Source organism: Syzygium oleosum, unplaced genomic scaffold (assembly GCF_021117445.2).
Source record: "Syzygium oleosum isolate NSW1041296 unplaced genomic scaffold, Sole_v2.1 Sole_v2.23, whole genome shotgun sequence".
Lineage (NCBI taxonomy): Eukaryota > Viridiplantae > Streptophyta > Magnoliopsida > Myrtales > Myrtaceae > Syzygium > Syzygium oleosum.
Window position 1 is genome coordinate 112,817 of NW_026607507.1, and position 20,029 is coordinate 132,845.

General features: G+C 41.1%; 2 protein-coding genes and 1 pseudogene across 2 annotated transcripts; 1 reads left to right on the forward strand and 2 right to left on the reverse strand.

The window, feature by feature from the left end:
- Nucleotides 1-4,271: 4,271 nt before the first annotated feature.
- Nucleotides 4,272-12,182, reverse strand: LOC115674619 (uncharacterized). The gene is made up of 14 exons (XM_030597069.2): nucleotides 12,070-12,182; nucleotides 11,844-11,945; nucleotides 11,603-11,659; nucleotides 11,420-11,508; nucleotides 11,138-11,235; nucleotides 10,891-10,942; nucleotides 9,743-9,835; nucleotides 9,012-9,122; nucleotides 8,438-8,768; nucleotides 7,580-8,061; nucleotides 6,771-6,880; nucleotides 5,773-5,831; nucleotides 5,500-5,687; nucleotides 4,272-4,772 (listed from the first exon to the last, which is right to left on the reverse strand). The coding sequence occupies exons 1-14, from the start codon at nucleotides 12,119-12,121 to the stop codon at nucleotides 4,584-4,586; spliced, it is 2,013 nt and encodes a 670-aa protein (XP_030452929.2). The 5' UTR covers nucleotides 12,122-12,182; the 3' UTR covers nucleotides 4,272-4,583.
- Nucleotides 12,183-13,581: 1,399 nt separating this feature from the next.
- Nucleotides 13,582-18,563, forward strand: LOC130141010 (GTP-binding protein BRASSINAZOLE INSENSITIVE PALE GREEN 2, chloroplastic-like). The gene is made up of 4 exons (XM_056321614.1): nucleotides 13,582-13,790; nucleotides 13,910-15,237; nucleotides 15,723-15,890; nucleotides 16,382-18,563. The coding sequence occupies exons 1-4, from the start codon at nucleotides 13,589-13,591 to the stop codon at nucleotides 16,733-16,735; spliced, it is 2,052 nt and encodes a 683-aa protein (XP_056177589.1). The 5' UTR covers nucleotides 13,582-13,588; the 3' UTR covers nucleotides 16,736-18,563.
- On the reverse strand, nucleotides 17,627-19,824 carry LOC130134467 (protein EARLY RESPONSIVE TO DEHYDRATION 15-like; annotated as a pseudogene).
- Between the last annotated feature and the right edge of the window lie 205 nt (nucleotides 19,825-20,029).

Sequence of the window (20,029 nt, forward strand, 5' to 3'; positions counted from 1 at the left end):
CGAGTATACCCATGTAGCATATAAGATGGATCAGTTCAGACATCAAATCCATTAGCCACGTAATACTTCTGTGGGTCTAGAATAGTACCGGACTTGCAACATAGCATGTACATAATTGTATATAGCTGACAAGTTGAAGGATAATTTAAAAGTTTGAGTATCCAGTCTTGCTTATATCACACAAAGTATTATTTAGAACCGCAGCATCAAAGTCAAAAGACGGGCCGATGCGGTTGTTCTCGTAATATTACCCAATTTTGATTAGTAAAAGGCTTGGGAATACGATCACGAGTGCCCGGTCTAATAGGGCAGTTTGGTCCGTTTTTAACGACATTTCTTGCGTACTTTCAGATTTTTCTGAGCTTTGTCTCCTCTTTTTTTTTGTTTTTTTGGCAGCCTAGTGAGCTCTCCAAACGGTAGGGCTCGCCGGTTGTGTTGGCGAATTATAAAGGAAGACAGGAACTTGCAAAAATAGGATTGTCACATTAAGTAGATGCTAATCAGTGCAACGAACCCGCCCCTGCCCACAATCTTTTCGTCGCTGAAGTGGTTGGTAGCTGCCTATAGCTCACCGAAAGCGAACCTTTTAAGGTGTCACTGCCGGAGCTCCATAGATTCATTTGGCCTGCAAGTGCAACCGATGAAATGTTAGGCGCAGCAAAGCCCTGGCGACAGCCTGGGGGATGTTATGGGTTTCTTGAAAGTGCAACCGGGAAATACATGACAGGCAAACCGTCGGTGATTGAGAAGTGGGCGGCGAGTCGGAATCAAAATCGGGAGGATCGTAAGTGAGATCGGTTGTGGCGAATTTGAAGACCATGGTTTGGCTTTTGTACTCCTAAAAGGAAAATTGAAGCTCGGAATACTCAAATCCGTCACATAGATAATGAGAACCAGGAAGCTAAATCCATAACCAAAAATGGCCGAAGACACACCATACCATAAAATTTTAAATTACCCTTTCCAATAATGAATGCTAGGAGGACTCCATTTCCAAAGCACGCTTCTTTTTGTTTTGGTATTCTCTCTCATTTGGCTTGCTTCTCTCCCCGGGTCCCTCTCCTGTACAGAGGGCACCGCCTTACTGAGTATGGAAATGTGGCTTTAATACCATTTGTCTAGTGCGAAAGCGTGTCGGTGGCAATATGAGAAAATTGTAATCGATAATTCGCAGAATAGTTATACTAAAATAAGATACGAGCATAACGCTCAAATAAATATACACCTCTCGTAACCATCAAACAGTATATGGGACACGGGAACAGCGAAAATCATACCTCCTTATTAAAATTTATTTTCTCACGCCACGCCAAAAGCATTTGGAACAAATTCCATCGTTCAAAGACATAATCCACCTCTTCTATTTCCCTCCCTCGGTATACTTGTAATAAAATTCATCTTTTTAATTTGAAAAAGCATGGAGAGATAAAAGAGGTTTTTTTTTTTTTTTATCTGTCCTATCTCTAAATCCCTTCTCACTTTCTGATTTTTGATCTGCATCTTGCAGAATCCAAAAGTCGACCCGCGCATCTGTGATACTAGCGTTATTCACCTCTCGAATTTATTTACCAGCAGAGTCGCATACTTATTGGCGAGCTAAAAGAAGTTAAGAGGGCATGTATCATCAAATCATTATGGTGCTATTTTATGCATCGCCACTCATTTTACACATGATTTGATTGAATCGGTTACGTGACTATTTATCCTTACTAATAACAATTTGCCGATCAAAAATCATCGCACAACCATTTTTTTTGTGGAGTAATTTCCCTTTCAACATCCAGAGTACTTTGGTTCTCCTTATTCGTAATTTTCCATAAGAAATAGTAACGTACCCAAAAAAAATAGTAAAGAACGTTTCTCCCATTATTAGTCTAATACCTAACCGGGCTTGTTTCCTTTAGAGTCGGTAAATTTGGCCAACCCTTGAGTCTTTAATTTCCCTTAATCAAATATAAGTTTGATTACTTTTGAGTTTGTAAATTTTATTTATCGTGATGACTTAAAATCGATCTCTCGTGTAATTTTTCTATTTACTAAAGTAGCCTGTAAATTACGACCTAAAATCGATTTCTAAGATAATAGGTTCCATCTTTCAAAGAGGATCCAATCGTCCTTTTTTTCAAATTAATCTAATAGTTTACGGAAATTGCGGGACCGGCCTCGTGTATCCAACGCGGGACCATAGAATTTCCCATCAGGAAATAACTACAAAGTATACAACTCTGGATCATCGTGGGGTTCAAAGAAACATTAATGCTTGCTCTCATTCTTGGCCTAAAAAAACAAATTAATTCTTTCGTCAGTCCTAGACTCTCTTGTGCCATTTTGTTTCACTCTCCCATTTCTGGTCATGATATACACTTAAACAAAATGCCTCGGCCTGGGAGGGTGAGCTGTTGCTTCCATGGCTTTAATGGAGCTCTCCTAAGATCCCACTTTTCATTGGGCCCTTTAGAGTCTCTAGACATTCTTCAAAGACACTCTCATTATATTTCGAATAAAGTATGCTTAGACCAATTGCTATCTTGAGCGTGTGAGGATCTAATACACCAATTCTATCTCTTTTGGAACAGAGCAGAGAGTAGGGGAAGAGTTCCCTTCTGTTTTGGTGGACAGAAATGCTCTTAAGCATGGTCCAAGGACTCGAGAGTTAGGATGGGGGGAAAAGTGGAGTGGTGAAGTCTAAGTTTAAAAAGCATGTGCTTCTAGAGAAGAATATAGCAGAAGAGAATCGTATAATTTATCTGTATTTCATAATGCAAAATACATTCGGTATATATATGCTTTACAAGATGACTATTTAAAATGATACAATATTACAACGTCAATTAAAATTTAATAAGATATGCCCAATCTCTCATGATTATGCATGTATCTTCTTTGATTGATGTATTAAATATAATTATGAGATTATTCATATCTCTCTTGATTCTCCAAATCTCATGATTGTTATATCATTTATGGATATGGAGAATCAAAGGGGATATGAAGAATCTCATAATTATTTCTAACATATTGATCAAGAATGATCTATGTATTGATTCATATATTAGACATAATAAGGATATTTTCCACATTCATAGGATATATATACATACACTCACATACCCTAACGTTGCATTGGTGTCAATTTAATCCTAAGATTTAGAACTAATTATGAGATATGAAGAATCTCATAATTATTTCTAACATATCAATCAAGGATAATCTATGCATTGATTCATATATTAGACATAATTAGGATATTTTCCACATTCATAGGATATATATATACATACACTCACATACCCTAACGTTGTATTGATGTCAATTTAATCCTAAGATTTAAAACTAATTATTGAAAGTTGGACTTTCTAACGCTTCTAATTTGAACTTTCGTCTACAGTTATCTCTGCCTGTTATATTACTCATTCCCAACTCTAAGATAATGAAGTCTATAATTGGAACCACCTAAGCGGACTTTGTCTTCAAATGAGTGTTGGCAAGGAAGCCTCTAGGTCCCAACTCTACACCATCCCACCAACCAGATGACTTTCACTTTTAGCAAGCACTAGCTGGCTCTCTCATGAGATAGAACATTGGAGCAACTAGGCATTCTAACTGAGCAGGTAGACAATTTCTTGGCCCACTCCACCCAAAAAATTGCGGCGCCCGCCATCCTCTTCTGCTATTTACCCTCAGTCATGCCCTGATATTTCCTAGCCTTCATACTTGATTCAGACTTGAAAAGCCGCCGGGGCTCGTGCGCTACTCATAGATTGAGTTGTGCATTGGATCCTTAACGCATTCAGCATCTGTCCTAAAGCAAAAGGGAGGAAAAGACGTTGGAGATATGGAATTGTAGAACTTCAGAGCACATCTTTCTTTGGATTAGACCTACCTAATAGACAAGCTCGGCCATCCGATAGGCCCGCCCATCACAAGGACGGGCTTGGTCAGAAAAATAAGCCTGAATGGGCATGCATCGAGGATTTTTAAATGGCTAATGCACAATGAAACTGTGTTCTCCCATGGGAGCAGTTTCCTCATAGATCTTCTGTCATCTGATTTACGATGGACGCCGTCCTAAGGAAGCTTCAGTGTGAAGAGTAGGAACAAAGGAATAGATCAAGAGCTTACATATTCAAAATGCTTTCTGCTTCAGTGGACATATATTGTACCTCATGTAGGAAGCAAGAGAATTGCCTAAATTACGGGACAAGAGTAAGGAAAGGAAAGAGCATCAAATCCAGCATTCAGTTAACGGGCGCACCTTCAATTCACATGCACTAGGCGTACGGTCTTGGATACATAATACAGCTATGCAGTTTAGTTGTGAAGAAAACAACCCACTGTAAAAGGACTTTTCCCAGTATACTTATGGAAAGATTTTGAATTTAAACCTCCTGACATCAATTTGAGCAGTGTCCTTCGTCAGACAATGCACATTTGGATAAAAGGATGATCCATGATCATGACAGTAATTTATAAATGTGGTGCTGTTGGTCCTGTACATTTCATGCCTAAAAGAGCAAGAGCCATTTACATCTCTAATCTTAGTTGTAGGGACTTATTTCATTTCATCGACACACAGTTACCTCTTATAGAGACTCTGCAAACTGTGGCTCCTCCAAATCAAGCTTTTGTCTCATGATGCAATTCATAAACCAGTCACTGCTGAATGTCCATGCTCCCTTCTTTACAGCCGCCAATGCCTCCTCCATATCTTCCTCACATGCTATGAAGATAGTCTTCGATGGATCATTCACTTTGTCCAGTCGACGAATAATCTGAATTTTCTCCGGGGAAAGGAAGAGATACTGAGCATAGACATTGAGAATAGAAAATATAAGCATGTTCAAATTATATGGACGTAAGGTTTACTTTTTCTGGTCAGACATGATGTGAGTTTCACTTATTCCTCTTACAGCAGATACCAGAAAAGTCTCACCATAATTTGACAGAATGAATTAACTGATACTGGATTGACGAGGTTACATCATTGTCTGATTTCAGCTCCGTTTCTCAACAGATGATTTTGAATAGAATATTTTCGCATACTCGACCACCCACATTTGTCCAATCTGTTTCCTTTAATAAATCACTAAGCATAATGATGGAAAGAATTGTTCACGTGCGTGAATGTTATAGGATTGCAAGAGAGACAGAGAAAACCACTAAAGACCAGATGATTACTCGATTGATTTGTTGAAAGATTATACAACTCCATTTATCTATTGAACATAGGGAGACACTCGAAAAACTTCAGTTACCTTATTTGATAATTATTTAAAAACTAATTCTTAAACTACCAAATATAGTTCAACTATTTCCTCTAAAGCGCAAATTATGCAATTGATATAGAACAGTTTCCTTAATAGAGAATGCTAATTAACTAAAAGCCTGGTGCAAACAGTAATTAGGAACACTGTTTGTAGCTCTATGCAATTATGTTACCACTTCAGCTGCTAGCACAACCAAGAAAAATTAAAGCTTCAGGAGATTTTTTATACTTACAGTTCCACCGGCAGCAATGACAATGGCTGTCAAAGTCTTAATGGGGGGTTGAACATGAGCTGAAATGCATACTTTATACCCTTTAAGTAGAGCCCTTGTCATAGTTTTTCCTCTGATAACGGCACCTTTTAACTCCGATCTATACTTCAGGGAATATTCTTTGTCATCTAATATATATGGCAGTTCATCTGTAACACATCAACATAAGAGGAGACAAGGTAAGACAGTTGAGCGATTGAAATAGCAGAGACTGTATCATTACTCTTGACCCACCCACGAATTTGCCTTCACGAAAGCTCTGTTTCAACCAAAGGGGCGAGAGTATCCAAGCTCTGCATAATGATGCAAATACCATGATATATATGATCAAACATAAGCAACATAGAGGTACTCCATATCTGAAAGAAAATGAACTAAAGCATGACAGCAATGAGAATTTTATAGTTATCTTTGCTACTGTATGCACATCAATTATTAGAAATAATTGGTCGGCTGAAGATACTGGCCTTAGATTTAGAGGAAGGATAAAAAGAAAGGCCAAGTTACATAATCGATATTGCCATAATGCAAGTAATATGAACAATCGTTGATAACTCATTTTGTTTATCGGGCCAAGAAATGAATTCATTTAAAAACTATATACACTTCAAGCTTGACAAGGAAAACGCATAGAAGACATATGTACACAATTTGCAATATTGCCATGAGTTATTACTGAAAGCTGGAAAGTTAATTATGTCGTAATAATTATTTGTGATCACAGGATATATTCTTTCTGCAGTTTTAACTTGGCGATTAGAATCAAGGATAACACCTACGACTTTAAAATCACATAGACCCTTAGGAGTGTTCACCAAGCAAAGTCAGGTATATTTATCTCGGGATTCAAATTATTTCAGGCAAGCTCAAATATCAATAGTGTGTTCTGTCTCATCTCATTCATAATCCAGGAACACAGACTCCCAGCTGACTATAAGTCAGGGAACTGGATAATCATCACTCTGAATGAAACAATGAAAATATCCCAACAGAAATTTAAACTAAACAATAACATCAAAAAAGATGAGTCATTTTGCCAAAACCTGAAGAGGAACAACTGTTTGCTCAATCTACTTGTCAACAAAAATCACGCCAGCTGTATTCAGGATGCCATTCAGAAATTTGAAGCAAATATTTAAAACCAGCTGCAGATGCAACATCCCATTCCATGCTATAACATGTTGAACCTAATAATAGAATATCATGGTTTCATGTCCTAAGAAATTCCATACCCTGAGCAGAGGGCAGTGCAGAAATTCAGAGTCCTCCTGACTTTCCCAGTTACGATGTGTGTGCTTGTGCTTCCATCTGAAGCTACAACACCCCCAAGTCCTTCAATTACCTAAAAAACAAAAGACCAGTCATAGATTAAAATGTTGTGAAAGCACAAAATTTCGAAGTTTTGTGTATGCATCAAGATATACATGGCAATTAAGTTGTGAGAGAAATGAAGGGAAAATGAGAAAGGAAATTGAAGGAAAGAAGAGAAAGATAAATGCCATTCTATTCTTGTTTGGATGAGTCTTGAAGGCTAAAATTGTGGAGAGAAATGAAGTTAGTTAATAAACTAATCCTTCATCTTTTCTACTTTTCAAACAAAGTGATGGGTAGTATTCGAGCAACTGCAGTGGAACTTTCAAGTCATGTCCTCCCAATGAGCAGATGTTCAGACAAATTGTTTCCCTCTTATTTGTACCTATTCCAAACAATTTCCCTCCACTATTCTCTGTTATTATTTTTTTTCACTATGCTTCCACTTTCATTCATCTCAAACATAGCAGTAGGCATAACTTTAATCTCTTTTTGTGTGATCTATGTTTGTCATTATAACTTCGTCAACATGTCTTTTAGAATCATGCTTAAATAGCAAAAACTATCCCGTGAATCGGAATCTTTCCATAAATACATTGTCTGACAGTGATTTTGCAGCAATTTAAAATCCTAACATATGCACACTATGGGGTCTCTAAAATGAAATAGACGAATAACTACCACCATGCACATGTGTCAGGTGAAAAGTAAAAGGGAAAAGTGGATATACCTTTGTGAGATGGGCTTTCTTAGTATCTTCGGCAATGTCCATCAGCATGATTCTGAAGCATGCTTCTCCAGAATGAACTTCATTTTGAAGCAGTGGTGCTGATGCTGTGTCTAATGTGGTCAAATTTGTAGCAATATTTTCCTCATGGTTGCCAGGGATAGGTTCCCCTAGGAAGTTATTTCTTGGAAATCCGGACGAGCATCCTTTAAAGCAAGAATCATTTCCTTCACTTTCTAAAACTGGATATCTATCACAATGTAACTGACAATCAGGTTGTTGGCTTCCCTTCACTTTTTTGGACTTCAATGACGATAATGTAGCTTCCCAGACTATCCTCTTTTTGCCATGTCCAGAGCAATGACAGCAATCTACATCATCATGAGCTCCGCAGTCAGAAAGTTCAGCACTGTGTTTTTTGTTACGGTAGTCCACTTTGTTGGGAGGAACCTTGTCCTTACCACTGCCATAATTTTGAGAACATCCTGAAAGAAAGAACTGCAATCACTGAACTACGATAAGAAATTTTCTGATCATAAGAAAGTGAAGGCATATGAATAGAAGGCTTCAGTAAGGAGTATGGATCCAGACACTACTTCAGTCCTCGTTTTGGCCATAATTACAGAATCAGTGAGACCCGGGATAGTAAAGAGCTTATGTATTGGTAGAATCCTCAAGGGACTCCCTTCAAAGTCAATTCTCTTCGCAGAAATTGTATATCATGTGATGCAGGAGAGTTATGTCAGTTCTTACAAATTTGTAAACCCCAATTATTTTATTTGTTTTTGCGAGAATGGGTGCAGATGCAATGTAGCTGTATTTTAGCAAATAGTCAAACAAAAAGAATAATCCATGTCTTACCCTCAGCCTTCTTAGCTTCTCTTGTGATCCCATCTGCCAGCAATTCTTCAGGTTGACAGTTCTCTGTCCCGCTGGTCATTGCCAGAGTAGTACAATTTTCTCCTGAGGGACCAAGCCCCTGAATTTTAACGCAAGCACACGAGGAGAACATCTTGCTTTGCCTCATAGACAACTTCAGTGAATCTGAAGGATCAACTGAAATATCCTTGCTAAGATGAGAAACCATGAGGGTTGAACCACCTGGAAAGCATAATCCTTTTCGAATGTCAGCCCTGACTGGAAGCCTGCGAGCTCTACCCTTGCTGTCAACCTCCGCAACTGATACAAAGCCCTGCGGCATTGATCAACTATCAGAAAGAAATCTAATGGTCAGAACTACACAATTCCTATCTAACATCTTTGAAACAAAATAATTTGGAGAATATAGATACTTAGAGGAGATTTCTTTGACGTAATGACTAATTGAACACAGCATATAGGCCAGATAACAAAATTGGGAAATGGAGGGAAAAAATGAACTAACACGACCATGTAATGCTCTTCAGTACCGTTAGGAAAAAAGTTTCAAAATTACCATCTTGAACCAAAACTCTTCAGATTCCTTGTCTCCCCAGCAAAATATCGTGCAGATACCAACACTCTGAAGTCTATTTCTCAGTTCCATGAACAAGAGGCGGCCTATGCCCTGAAAAAAGGGGGAAAAGTAAGTAATAAGTAAAGACAGACCTTCAAGATCAGCTCTATTAACAATAATTTAGCTCGAGATGTTAGATGCTGCTTATATAATTTATCCTGAATAGAAATATGCAGTTGTCCAAATTTTACAATGTGTTTGTCTGTAGAGATTACGAGCATATGGCAATAGCATAAACAATAAGAGATGGCATTACAAGGAGAAAGGGCATTGTCATAATTTCTTAAGCTTTCCTTTTTGTCCTTAAATGGCAATTTATTTATGAAGAGCTAGCCTAAATTGAGCGAAAATGGTTTATAAGGAACAAAATGCTAATTTCTGGATATACACTTGAAATTACTTCACATAATCATGAATATCAACGAAAAATTCTATCTTTCTAGCATTAAGGACTAATTTATCACGCGTCGCTTTGACTAGCTCTCATAATTGTGAAATGTGTTGGCTCTTGAGTTTAGCACAGTCCAGAAATAAAGAAACTATGTTTGAGGTCATAAGAAGCACTACATTTAGTGAAAGAACAGGAGACAGGACCAGAGTGACAGCATCCCCCATGTCAAGCTACGTTTAAAAAATTGAGGCAATAAGACAAAAATGAGCTAAAAATTAACCTTATGCTGGTAAATTGCACTAACAGCAGCGAGAGGAATCTCAGCATAATGTGTGTCAACAGGCACTATTTGATAAGTAATTGCAGCCAAAACCTGCGTGAATGAGATGAGAGTAGTTATTAATTCGTACAGCCAAGTAAATTTTGTGTCTCTGGGCATCTCATTTCTTCGTCAAACTGTTGAATGCATTGGCACAAGCAAGAAGTATAATATAGCACTATCAAAGATAAACTTCATTTTGTCTCAAAGATTGTTGATCATCATCAGAACAAAATCAATCAACAATGACTGAGAGGCATCTGCCAACCTGAAGATTCTTAAGGTTGTACACTGCCTAGGGGTTTACAGCGAGGTTATGGTGTCCATAGACCCCTCCCCTATATATATATAGAAGAATGGGAAGGGTGGAATGATGATTAATGACCTTGTATACTTCAGAAAGTCATTTTATCCTAATATTGATTTGCAAAATACTCATGCAATGCACTGGTGGAGCACCGTACCCAATTATAATGATTTGTTAGAATAAATGAGTTCATGACACGAATGACGCAGTTGCAGAGTCTATCATGATGCACAGTAGATGGGCCTTTCAGGTAGAACATTTGCATCAATCCAATGACTGTGATCTAAAGCTGTAATTTAGGGAACAAAGCATCACTACTGGTTGCACTGCATGTGAGAAATGGCTGGAGCATTCTCTGGATACCAGACTTTGAGCGTGAATCTCAAGAATTTCCAGCAGGCAGATTACTTTTGCAAAATATGGCTTCCAAAAGTATGAATATCTATAGAAACCTAAGACATTTTCTTCCATAGCAGTCTGGTTTCTGCTGAGCAGCAAGTGGTGTGGAAGAATATTAGCATAAGGCTGATAAATGGAATGGCTAACAGTCAGATGGTTGCCCATTTACCATATGATCCACTGTTGCTTGGCCATATAGATCAGGATTAGGCCATTATTATGTCCATATTACTATTGCATGACCCACAAATTTGGTGCCAAGTGCCAACTCCACATGGAAACCAAATCAACCACTATTGCATACAAGTGCTGCAGCTCCAGGTAAAATCTTAGCAGGACGCCATGGCATCGCGCAGGGTGGAAAAATAATTTTTTTTAAAGAGAAGGTAAATACTATGACTACCTCCTCAAGACCTTCCGGAGACTTTCTTTTCAAAAGCAGTGTGCGGTATTTTCTGCAATAAATACCAAGATACAGTCAAAACTGATGGTAGTAGTTCATTGAAAGCCCCAGAATTAAAAACAGAAGAGTAATCAGTTCAAAACAAAGTGCAGTATCTGAAATTTTAATGTGAATAAAGAATGGAAAACCACCAAATTTGGATATGGTCAGAATGACATCAAGAAACAGAAAAGGAAAAGCACCATACCCATTGGCGACGCATCGTTCGAGGAACATCGACTCCTTCCCCGTATTAGCAGCATAATTCATTGCAGGTAGCTCGTTCGAATACAATTTTAGCACTTCCTGCATGCAGGTATGCTCTTAATTAGGTCTAGTGAAATGATCCAACAGGACTGATCAATATAGTGCTGCTGAAAACTGATCAAAAACCATATGATCAGATATGCTAAACAAGGAATCGAAAGAAACAGCACCCAGATAATGGATATGGTATGATGACACAGAGGCCAGAGAAAAAAGAAGAGACCTGAATCAGCGATCTGCAACGGGAATCGGCATCTTTCGGACTAACCAAGACAAAATAGTACTCGTCGCCCGAGAATGCGAGCTCCTCGCCTGAGCCAAAACATGTTCAGAAAAGCAAAAAAAAACGTCAGATGAGCCGGTTACGCCTAACCGAGCTTATGAAAAGGGGACGGTGCTAGTTCACCTTTACATTCTGCGAGCCTATTTCCATCGTTGCTGCTCCTACTCACATCTCCTTTCACTACCAAAATCCATTCAAAACGAGCGTGTACAACAATAATCAGCGAACGTTAGAAGGTAACTAACTAGGTGCGGCGTTCAGACGTGGACACGATCGCACCCGAGAGAGAACAAAAAAAAACGAAGCAACCACGCACGAACAGAGACGCGACGCACACGCAGGACCTCCTGCGATTCATCGGTACCTGCGATCTTGATCTGCGCCTTTCTGGAGACGGATATGCCGAGGCATTTCGAGTCGGATTCCAGCGCGAACTTCTTGGACTCGATCGTCACTTCGCAGTTGCCTGCGAGGAAAACCACACAGGAAAAACCTCAGTTCGATCGACGCCGGGGAATCATCGCCGGAGAAGTCAAAAACAGAAAAACGTGAGAGCGATGGCGGAGCGGTCGAGGTTCCAGATGGTTCACCGATGGCGATTGGAGAGGAAGGAGACGAAATTCCGGTCGGCGGCGTCGCCATGGGAGGTGCGAACGGGAGCTTCTGGAGTTTTCCGGCGTTGGGGATCGTTCGTTTGGACTTCGCTCGCAGGTGTATCGAGCAAGCAATTTTTATAAGGCGGGAAAATGATAAATTTCGGACGCTCTCCGCGCGATGTTTTGCTCTATTTACTTTGAATAATGGCGTGGGACGTCCTGGATTTTTCCGGTTTTTGTAATGTCGCCCCTAGACCTTTCTTCTCTTTGCAATCAAATCCCTGAACTATATAAGTTTGTTTATTCACCTTCGTCCCTCCATCAGAAAGATTCGAATGACGTGGCCGTTAAGTGCCTCGTGAGCGCCTGCGTGGTGCCTACACGACCATCAGAGACATAACAAATTAGAAAAAAAAAATTGCAATCCGAGAGAGAGGGGAAGGCCAACGGGGCGATCAGGTGCGGCGGTGCCGCCCAGCCATCGGTTCGGGTCCAGTGAGGCAGTGACCCTCACTGGCAGCTAGGCACCAGCCAGCCACCGCCCACCGCCCCCACCCCGTTCTTTAGAGTTCACAATTTCGTTTCTAAGTTTTTTTTTGTCGACCACATCATGGATGCCATGTCAATGCCACATGAGCGCCCGCATGGCACTTTACGGTTTTGTCGCCATGTCCGTTGAATGTTTAAACGGGGAGACCAATATAAACGAATAAATGTACAGTTCAACGATCCGTTTGCTTTAGACAACATTGCATGACTAGAAAAAATTCATAGACTCCAATGCCATTATTCTTATTTTCTTTTAAACTCTTCCGATCGGTGTCATCAGACATTTGTTGAGATTCAAAATAATTGCATAGTAAAACTTCTTTCGTTTCGGAAAAGCATTTTGAAAATCTGTTGATATTTATTTCGTTTTTGGAAACTAGATAAATGAGGAGGATTGAAAATTTGGAAGAAAATTAGTTAATTATTCTCACAGAAAATTCTCTAATCCAGCCATTACTATCATTCCCTCCTCCTCTCTCCTTTTCCCATACAGAGCATTAGTTTAAGATATTTTCAAAACCACAGAAAATCAGTCACATAACTTGCCTATAAATTTGGAGACAGTATTTTAAAAATGAAATTGGTGTAAAAAAGTATTTTAAAAGGCTCCGCACCCATACTATCTTATTTTTTATCGCTTAATAATGTGCTTAGCACGATGCTTTATTTGTTAAATTGCTCCATAGGCAAGAACAATCAAATTAGGATCAAGAATTAAAATTTCGTGAATTGTAACTCTTAATTTATTTATAATTAACAAAAAATAATACCGTAGAACAAAGAGAAAGTACAAGCCGTTTCGTCGATTTTTTTTTTTTGGTCAGATCCGTTTTGTCGATTCAAATTACGAAAGAAAATAAACAAATTAATGGGAAAATTAACGGGAAAAATCGACATTTCATCTACATCTAAAAAAGAAAAAAAGCGAGATTTTCAATAATAAAAGGTGAATAAATAAATAAAAATGAGAAATCATCAACGAAGTCACACGCTCTGTATCAGCGGCGCCGAGCTATATCGCCTCCGAGGCCCGACGAAAATGGCGACGGCGCTACCCTCATCGCCTCTCTCTTCCATTACAATCACGCTCAGAGCTCTCGGCGGCAACGTCGTCGGAGCATTCCCCGCGACAACAACAAGAAGGACGAAAGCTCGTCTCTTCCCAAGTAAGTACCACTCTCTTCCGCACACCCTTTGTCGATTTCCAACTGATTACAAGCAGAAGAAGGGGAAGAAGATGATATGGAGACCGTCGGAGATAAAGAAACGCTGCTGTTATGCTCAGGTGACAACAAAGACCGGAACTTTGCGCTCGTGACCTCGGCTGCGAGAAACCATTCGGCTGTGGAGACGAGCAAGAGAGGCGAGGGCAACGTCGCGCGTAGGAAGAGCGTTAGGGGTCCGGTTTTGAGCGAAGGGAGGGACGAGGATGAGCAGCGCGGGCAGATTTGTCCCGGGTGCGGAGTCTTCATGCAGGACGAGGACCCGGACCTTCCTGGGTATTACCAGAAGCGGAAGGTCGGTGAGGGAGGAGCGTCGGGAGATGAGGATGAGAGTGGTGATGGTGTCGTGGAGGACCATTTCGAAGAAGAAATCGGGGAGCTTGGGGACGTTTTCCAGGGTCAATTGGGGATGGATGGTGAGGTGGGAGGCGAGTTTGATTGGGAGAGTGATGGATGGGAGGGGGAGTTCTTGGAGGAAAGCGATTCGGAGGATTTGGAATTGGATGGTTTCACGCCCGCTGGAGTTGGGTATGGCAACATCACGGAGGAGATTGTGGAGCGACAGCAGCAGCAGAAGAAGAAGGAGAAGTTGTCGAAAGCCGAAAGGAAGAGATTGGCTAGAGAGGCTCGGAAGGAGATAGAGAAGGTCACGGTGTGCGCTCGATGCCATTCGTTGAGGAACTACGGGCATGTGAAAAACCAAGCAGCTGAGAACTTGATACCCGATTTTGATTTCGATAGGTTAATCACCACCCGTTTGATGAAGCCCACTGGAAACGCAAATTCTACTGTTGTGGTTATGGTGGTTGATTGTGTCGATTTCGATGGGTCTTTCCCGAAAAGAGCAGCAAAGACCTTGTTCGAGGCAATTGAAGGAACTAAAAATGACCCGAAGCTTAATAAGAAGTTGCCCAAGCTTGTTCTTGTGGCTACAAAGGTGGATCTGCTCCCTTCTCAAATTTCGCCCCCAAGATTAGATAGTTGGGTCCGGCACCGTGCTAAGGCAGGAGGAGCACCTAAGCTAAGTGGAGTTTATATGGTCAGTTCTCGTAAGGATTTGGGAGTGAGGAATTTGTTGGCGTTCATCAAGCAGCTGGCAGGTCCAAGAGGAAATGTGTGGGTAGTTGGGGCACAAAATGCTGGAAAATCTACTCTAATTAATATTATGGCAAGGAAGGAAGGAGCAAAAATCACGAAACTGACGGAAGCTCCCATTCCTGGGACGACACTGGGTATTTTGAGGATTGGAGGGATTCTGTCAGCCAAGGCAAAGATGTACGACACGCCAGGGCTTCTTCATCCATACTTGATGTCTATGAGACTGAACAGGGATGAGCAGAAAATGATCGAAATAAGAAAAGAGCTACAACCTCGGACTTACAGAGTGAAGGCAAGCTTCTTACCAACAAATTCTTTTACATAAATTTTTCATCGATAGTGATACCATATCATGATAAACGGCATGATACATTCCCCTCTATCACTGACTTACAGGGTAAAGAGTTGAACTTGACGTGCTTAAGATTTTCTGCACTAGGATTACCTTTTAAGGGCATAAACTGTCTCTTTATAGCCAATGTTGTGATTAAACGATCTCAAAAAACATGCTTATTGAGATGAGGTGGTCACCAGTTTCACCAGCCTAGTAAAGGTCTTCAGTTTAACAAAAGGCCTTTTTTTCCTCTTCCCCTGGAAGGATTATAGATGGCGCTGGCAGAAAGCTGGAGGATATGTGCCTGTATAGACTTTTAATAATGTGGGACCTTCACGATACACAGATGTTGGGCATTTCTAAGCTTTGTGTAGGTGCGTTCCTACAATGGATGCTTGAGTCGGTTGTGCCATAGGAACTAATTCTTCCTTGTGCTTTTGTAGGCTGAGCAGGCTGTGCATGTTGGTGGCTTAACGAGATTAGACCTTAATCAAGCTTCTGTAGAGACAATTTATGTCACGATCTGGGCATCTCCAAGCGTCTCTCTACATTTAGGGAAAATTGAAAATGCTGAAGAGATTTGGAGAAACAATGTTGGCATAAGGTTGCAGGTAAGTGCCTGGCCAATTTTTTTACTACAAGTAACATGGGGCTCCTCGTTTATCAATCAAAACAATGGAGTTCCTAGTTTGGCTTATATATATTCTTGTTCTGGTTTGATACTGTAAATGTGTATTTCCGTACTTGTTTCCCTACTCAGTCGTAATGAGCATATTGTAGCTGAAAATGCCTGAGCTTGTCCTTAGCTGTTTGGTTTCTCTCCACATATTGCTCTGTGTCCTTGAGTTTTGAAGCTGAAAGAACATTTCAAATTTGGGATGTAATCGCATCTTCAGAGTTTATTTTAGCTTACTGAGTCTCAATGTTCCGTCACGTTTCCTTTTCTTATGGGAACGTGCACTTAAAAGCTTGACCAATTTAGAACTGAATTGTTGGCAAATGTTGTGATGGGTGTCCACGTGGTCGCTGACAATATAAATTTGTCCAAACTAAATTCAGTGTTTCTTGTGACAATGATTCTGAGTTCTCTCTTTTTTCTTAGCCTCCAGTTGGAAAAGAAAGAGCCTCTGAATTAGGCAAATGGGAGGAAAGGGAAATCAAAGTTTCCGGGACCAGTTGGGATGTGAATAGTTTGGACATTGCAATAGCTGGACTCGGTTGGTTTTCTGTAGGTCTCAAGGGTGAGGCAACCCTGTCATTGTGGACATACAATGGCATCGAAGTCACTTTACGAGAACCTTTGGTTCTAGATCGGGCTCCTTTCCTTGAAAGACCTGGGTTCTGGCTGCCGAAAGCTATATCTGAAGCCATTGGCAACCAAAACAAACTTGAATCCAAGAGAGAGAAGGAACTCCAAGAGGAGACTGATGATTTGCTTTCTCAGGTCTCTGTTTGAAGCATGAACGCCCTTTTGGCGATGTAATTGAGCATTAAGGTCTGTGGCAGAGGTTTATAGGCCATGGGGAACAATGCAGCCTTTTTGTGCCGAGCGCTTGGTTCATGTGCCCACAGACAGAGCTCCCGCTTTTTGTCGGCTTTTTCAAACACCAATTTTGGATTCAGAAGGCAGGGGAGGTGCAAATGAATCAGTGTGAGGACTGTTGCTGCTACAACGATGTCAGAATCAGCTGTTAGATGATTGTAGAATGATTCAAACTAAATGTAACAACTGGTTTTCTATTCAAGGGGTTGATAAAGATGCATCTCTTGAAATTATTCACGAGGTTTGCCGGCGCGAAAATCTTCCTTTTCTTGAGGCAGCATCACTTAAACCAGTGTCCCATTTTTTACTCAACTAAGTAAGTTCTAGTTGCATCTTAATCTGCTAATGTCGAAAGTATTCCTGTGGAGGTAGGTGACCCTTTGGTTCAGGACAATGACGTCCGATCTAGTAATTCTCGATGGAAAAATTGGGGAAGAGATGACAGGTAGAGGTAGGTAACCCTTTTGAGTCTCCTGCTGACGGTATCGATGTACGGAGGAAAGTTGTCGAAGAGACTCGGTTATAAAAAGTTCAGAATTGGAAGGTGGTATGTTCTCCGAAATCCAATCAGCAGTCACCTTAGTTCACTATCGGACCCAGTCAGTGGCATAATCCTTAGAACATTCTGTTTTCCTCATCATCCTATACTCGACTCATTTGACGTTGAGAAGATGGCGAGGTATCACAACGCGGCTGGAAGTAACAAAGTTGTCAAAATGGCCGTCCCAAAATACTATGAAACGTCCCTTTGCGAAACTACAGCTCTGTACGATGAAACATATGAAAACAGATGCACGAATAAGGTAGGCTGAACAAGTAGATTTCTCTTTTCTTTTTCTAGTTGATTGTACACTTTGATTTTTTTACATTTTCACAAAGTGCCTTTGGTTAAGAAAGGAAAATACATGGCAGAGGGTCAAGGGCAAGATAAAGCGACCTTGCTCTACAGAAAGAAGCTACAGGAAACAGGAAAAAAAGCTACCCCAGTAGCGATGCAAGCCTACTCTGAAGAACTATCCTGAGAGGGAACTTCAGCGAGGCTGTTGGATGAAGCGGGGGCTGCATTTTGCATTCACATTCTTGGCTGGCTTCTCCGCATATTTTGCCGGTTCTTTCTTTGTCCATTGGCGTTCAACGTCCAAAGACTTCAACAAGTCTGCATTCTGCTTCATTGGCGCAATATCTTGAAGGCCTGCTAATTCGGAGAAAACAAGAAGAAAGACCATTATTTGTTAGGAGTTCAACATAACCAAAGAAGACCCAACAAGTTTAAGCAAGTATGCCCTCTTCTGCAAGTATGGCTTTCTCATAAAAGCTGTAGAGCTCCTTAAATCTACATCAAATGAAGTTTTTCTATTCCAGTCTTGGATTTGTGATCAGTTTTGATATAGATTAGGATGGAGAGATCTTTTCGCTTGCTTTGGTCCTATACTTTTTAGACGCTGGGCATAAGCTTATTTTGACTGAAAGGATAGAGATGGAGTTATCATGAGAAAAGTTACAAACAATGAACATTCTCCCAACAAGGACTTCCAGGAATCTAGCAGTATACCTTTTCCGCTTGTTCCATCGAATGGTGGAAAACACAATTCGTTCCCCTCAGACTCAGCAAATTGGATGAACTCCTCGAACTGGGATTCCATGATGGAAAAATCTTCAGCATTGAGATCAAAGGTATCTGGAAGCAAATCTGCCACGTAGCTACCATGAGGTTCATCCTCCAAGTCCACATTGTCATAAAGCCCTTCAGGATGTTCGCTGAGCCAGTAATCACGATACCATGTAGAGGTCGTAACCAGCTGCCACCATTCTGGGGAGAAATCCTCGACTTGGCGAACAGCGGCGGGTATGAATAGAGGGGCATCTGGGTTCAATGTGGACGACCTTCCTCCTGAAACAAGCGCCATCTTCGAAATAACTTGCCTCTAGCAACTCCCTATCTGTTCACCAAATGTTAAAGAAAGAATCAGAAGTAATTCGGCATCAGATGCGTCATAGAATAAACAAACCACAGCCATATTAAACAGATCATGGAGCCCATATCCCTTCTCTCCCTCTAGATCAGCAGATCATTTGCGATCAACTAGCCAAGAGCTAGATCAGTGCATACAGCAGAAAAGAACAGCTGCTGTGTGATTATATTATCTTTCCAGAGACCCAAACAACTAGCACAATACCCATCCCACGAGCTCCTTTTCTTTCCTCGTTTTACCATTTCATTGGGATCCAAAAAAAAAAACAAACCTTTTCTCAAATTCCACCAACAAACATAAGACCAGATTGTTCTTCCGCATAACTATTTTCGTCATGCAAGAAAACAAGACCAAACCTAGTACCAAACATCCTATAATTTTGCTACTAAAACCCTCAAAACGTCCCAATAACCATATTTTGCCGCGACCTCGAAGTGATCCTCGCTGTTTGAGCTCTCCATGCCGTTATCGACCGCAACCGCAACACAGACGCTCGCTAGAGCCTCCAAAAGCCCTAATATATTCACAAACACGAAGCTAACAAGCTCAAACGGTACATAACGCGAGGAGAGCTGATACAAAAGCGCGATTATCCTCCTCCTCCTCCTCCCAAATCAGCGCGAGCTCGCCACAGATCAAAGCAAACAAGCTACGAATCTCTCCAAAAAAACAGAATCCCTCGGCACTTCAAGACAATCAAACGGCACGGACGAATCCGTACGTCAACAAAAAAAAAAATCGGGGAAAAGCTCGATCCATCTTCAACTTTCTCTCGGATCCAAGCGAGTCAACATGGGATCAGCAAGCGCAGACTCGAATTCGACTGTAATCTCTAGTTTACGCGCGATCGAACCCGCGAAAAGGGCGCTCGAAATCCGAGAAGGATTGAAAACGAGAGGCCATCAGTCGTATTACCTTGAACGGCGGCGCAATATCTCCGAGAGACGAGACGAGAGAGCGAGAGGGGGCAAATGGATTTGGTCGGGTCGGGTCGGGTCGGACCGGATGGCGAGGCGTGCGTGGTACAGTGGGAGAGGTGGGTGGGTATATATAGAGGGAAGCGGGCCACGAACCTAGGCGGTGGGGGCGAGGTTCGGCGGAACCGAACCTGCCCACTGTATGGCCCCGCCAGGAGAATCCCGGTCACGAGCCGGTAATCGGTGGTCGGTGAAGAAACCGCGTTTTTTTTCTTTCCTTTCTTTTGGTCAGCAGAAACCGTGTTTTGGGAGGGGTT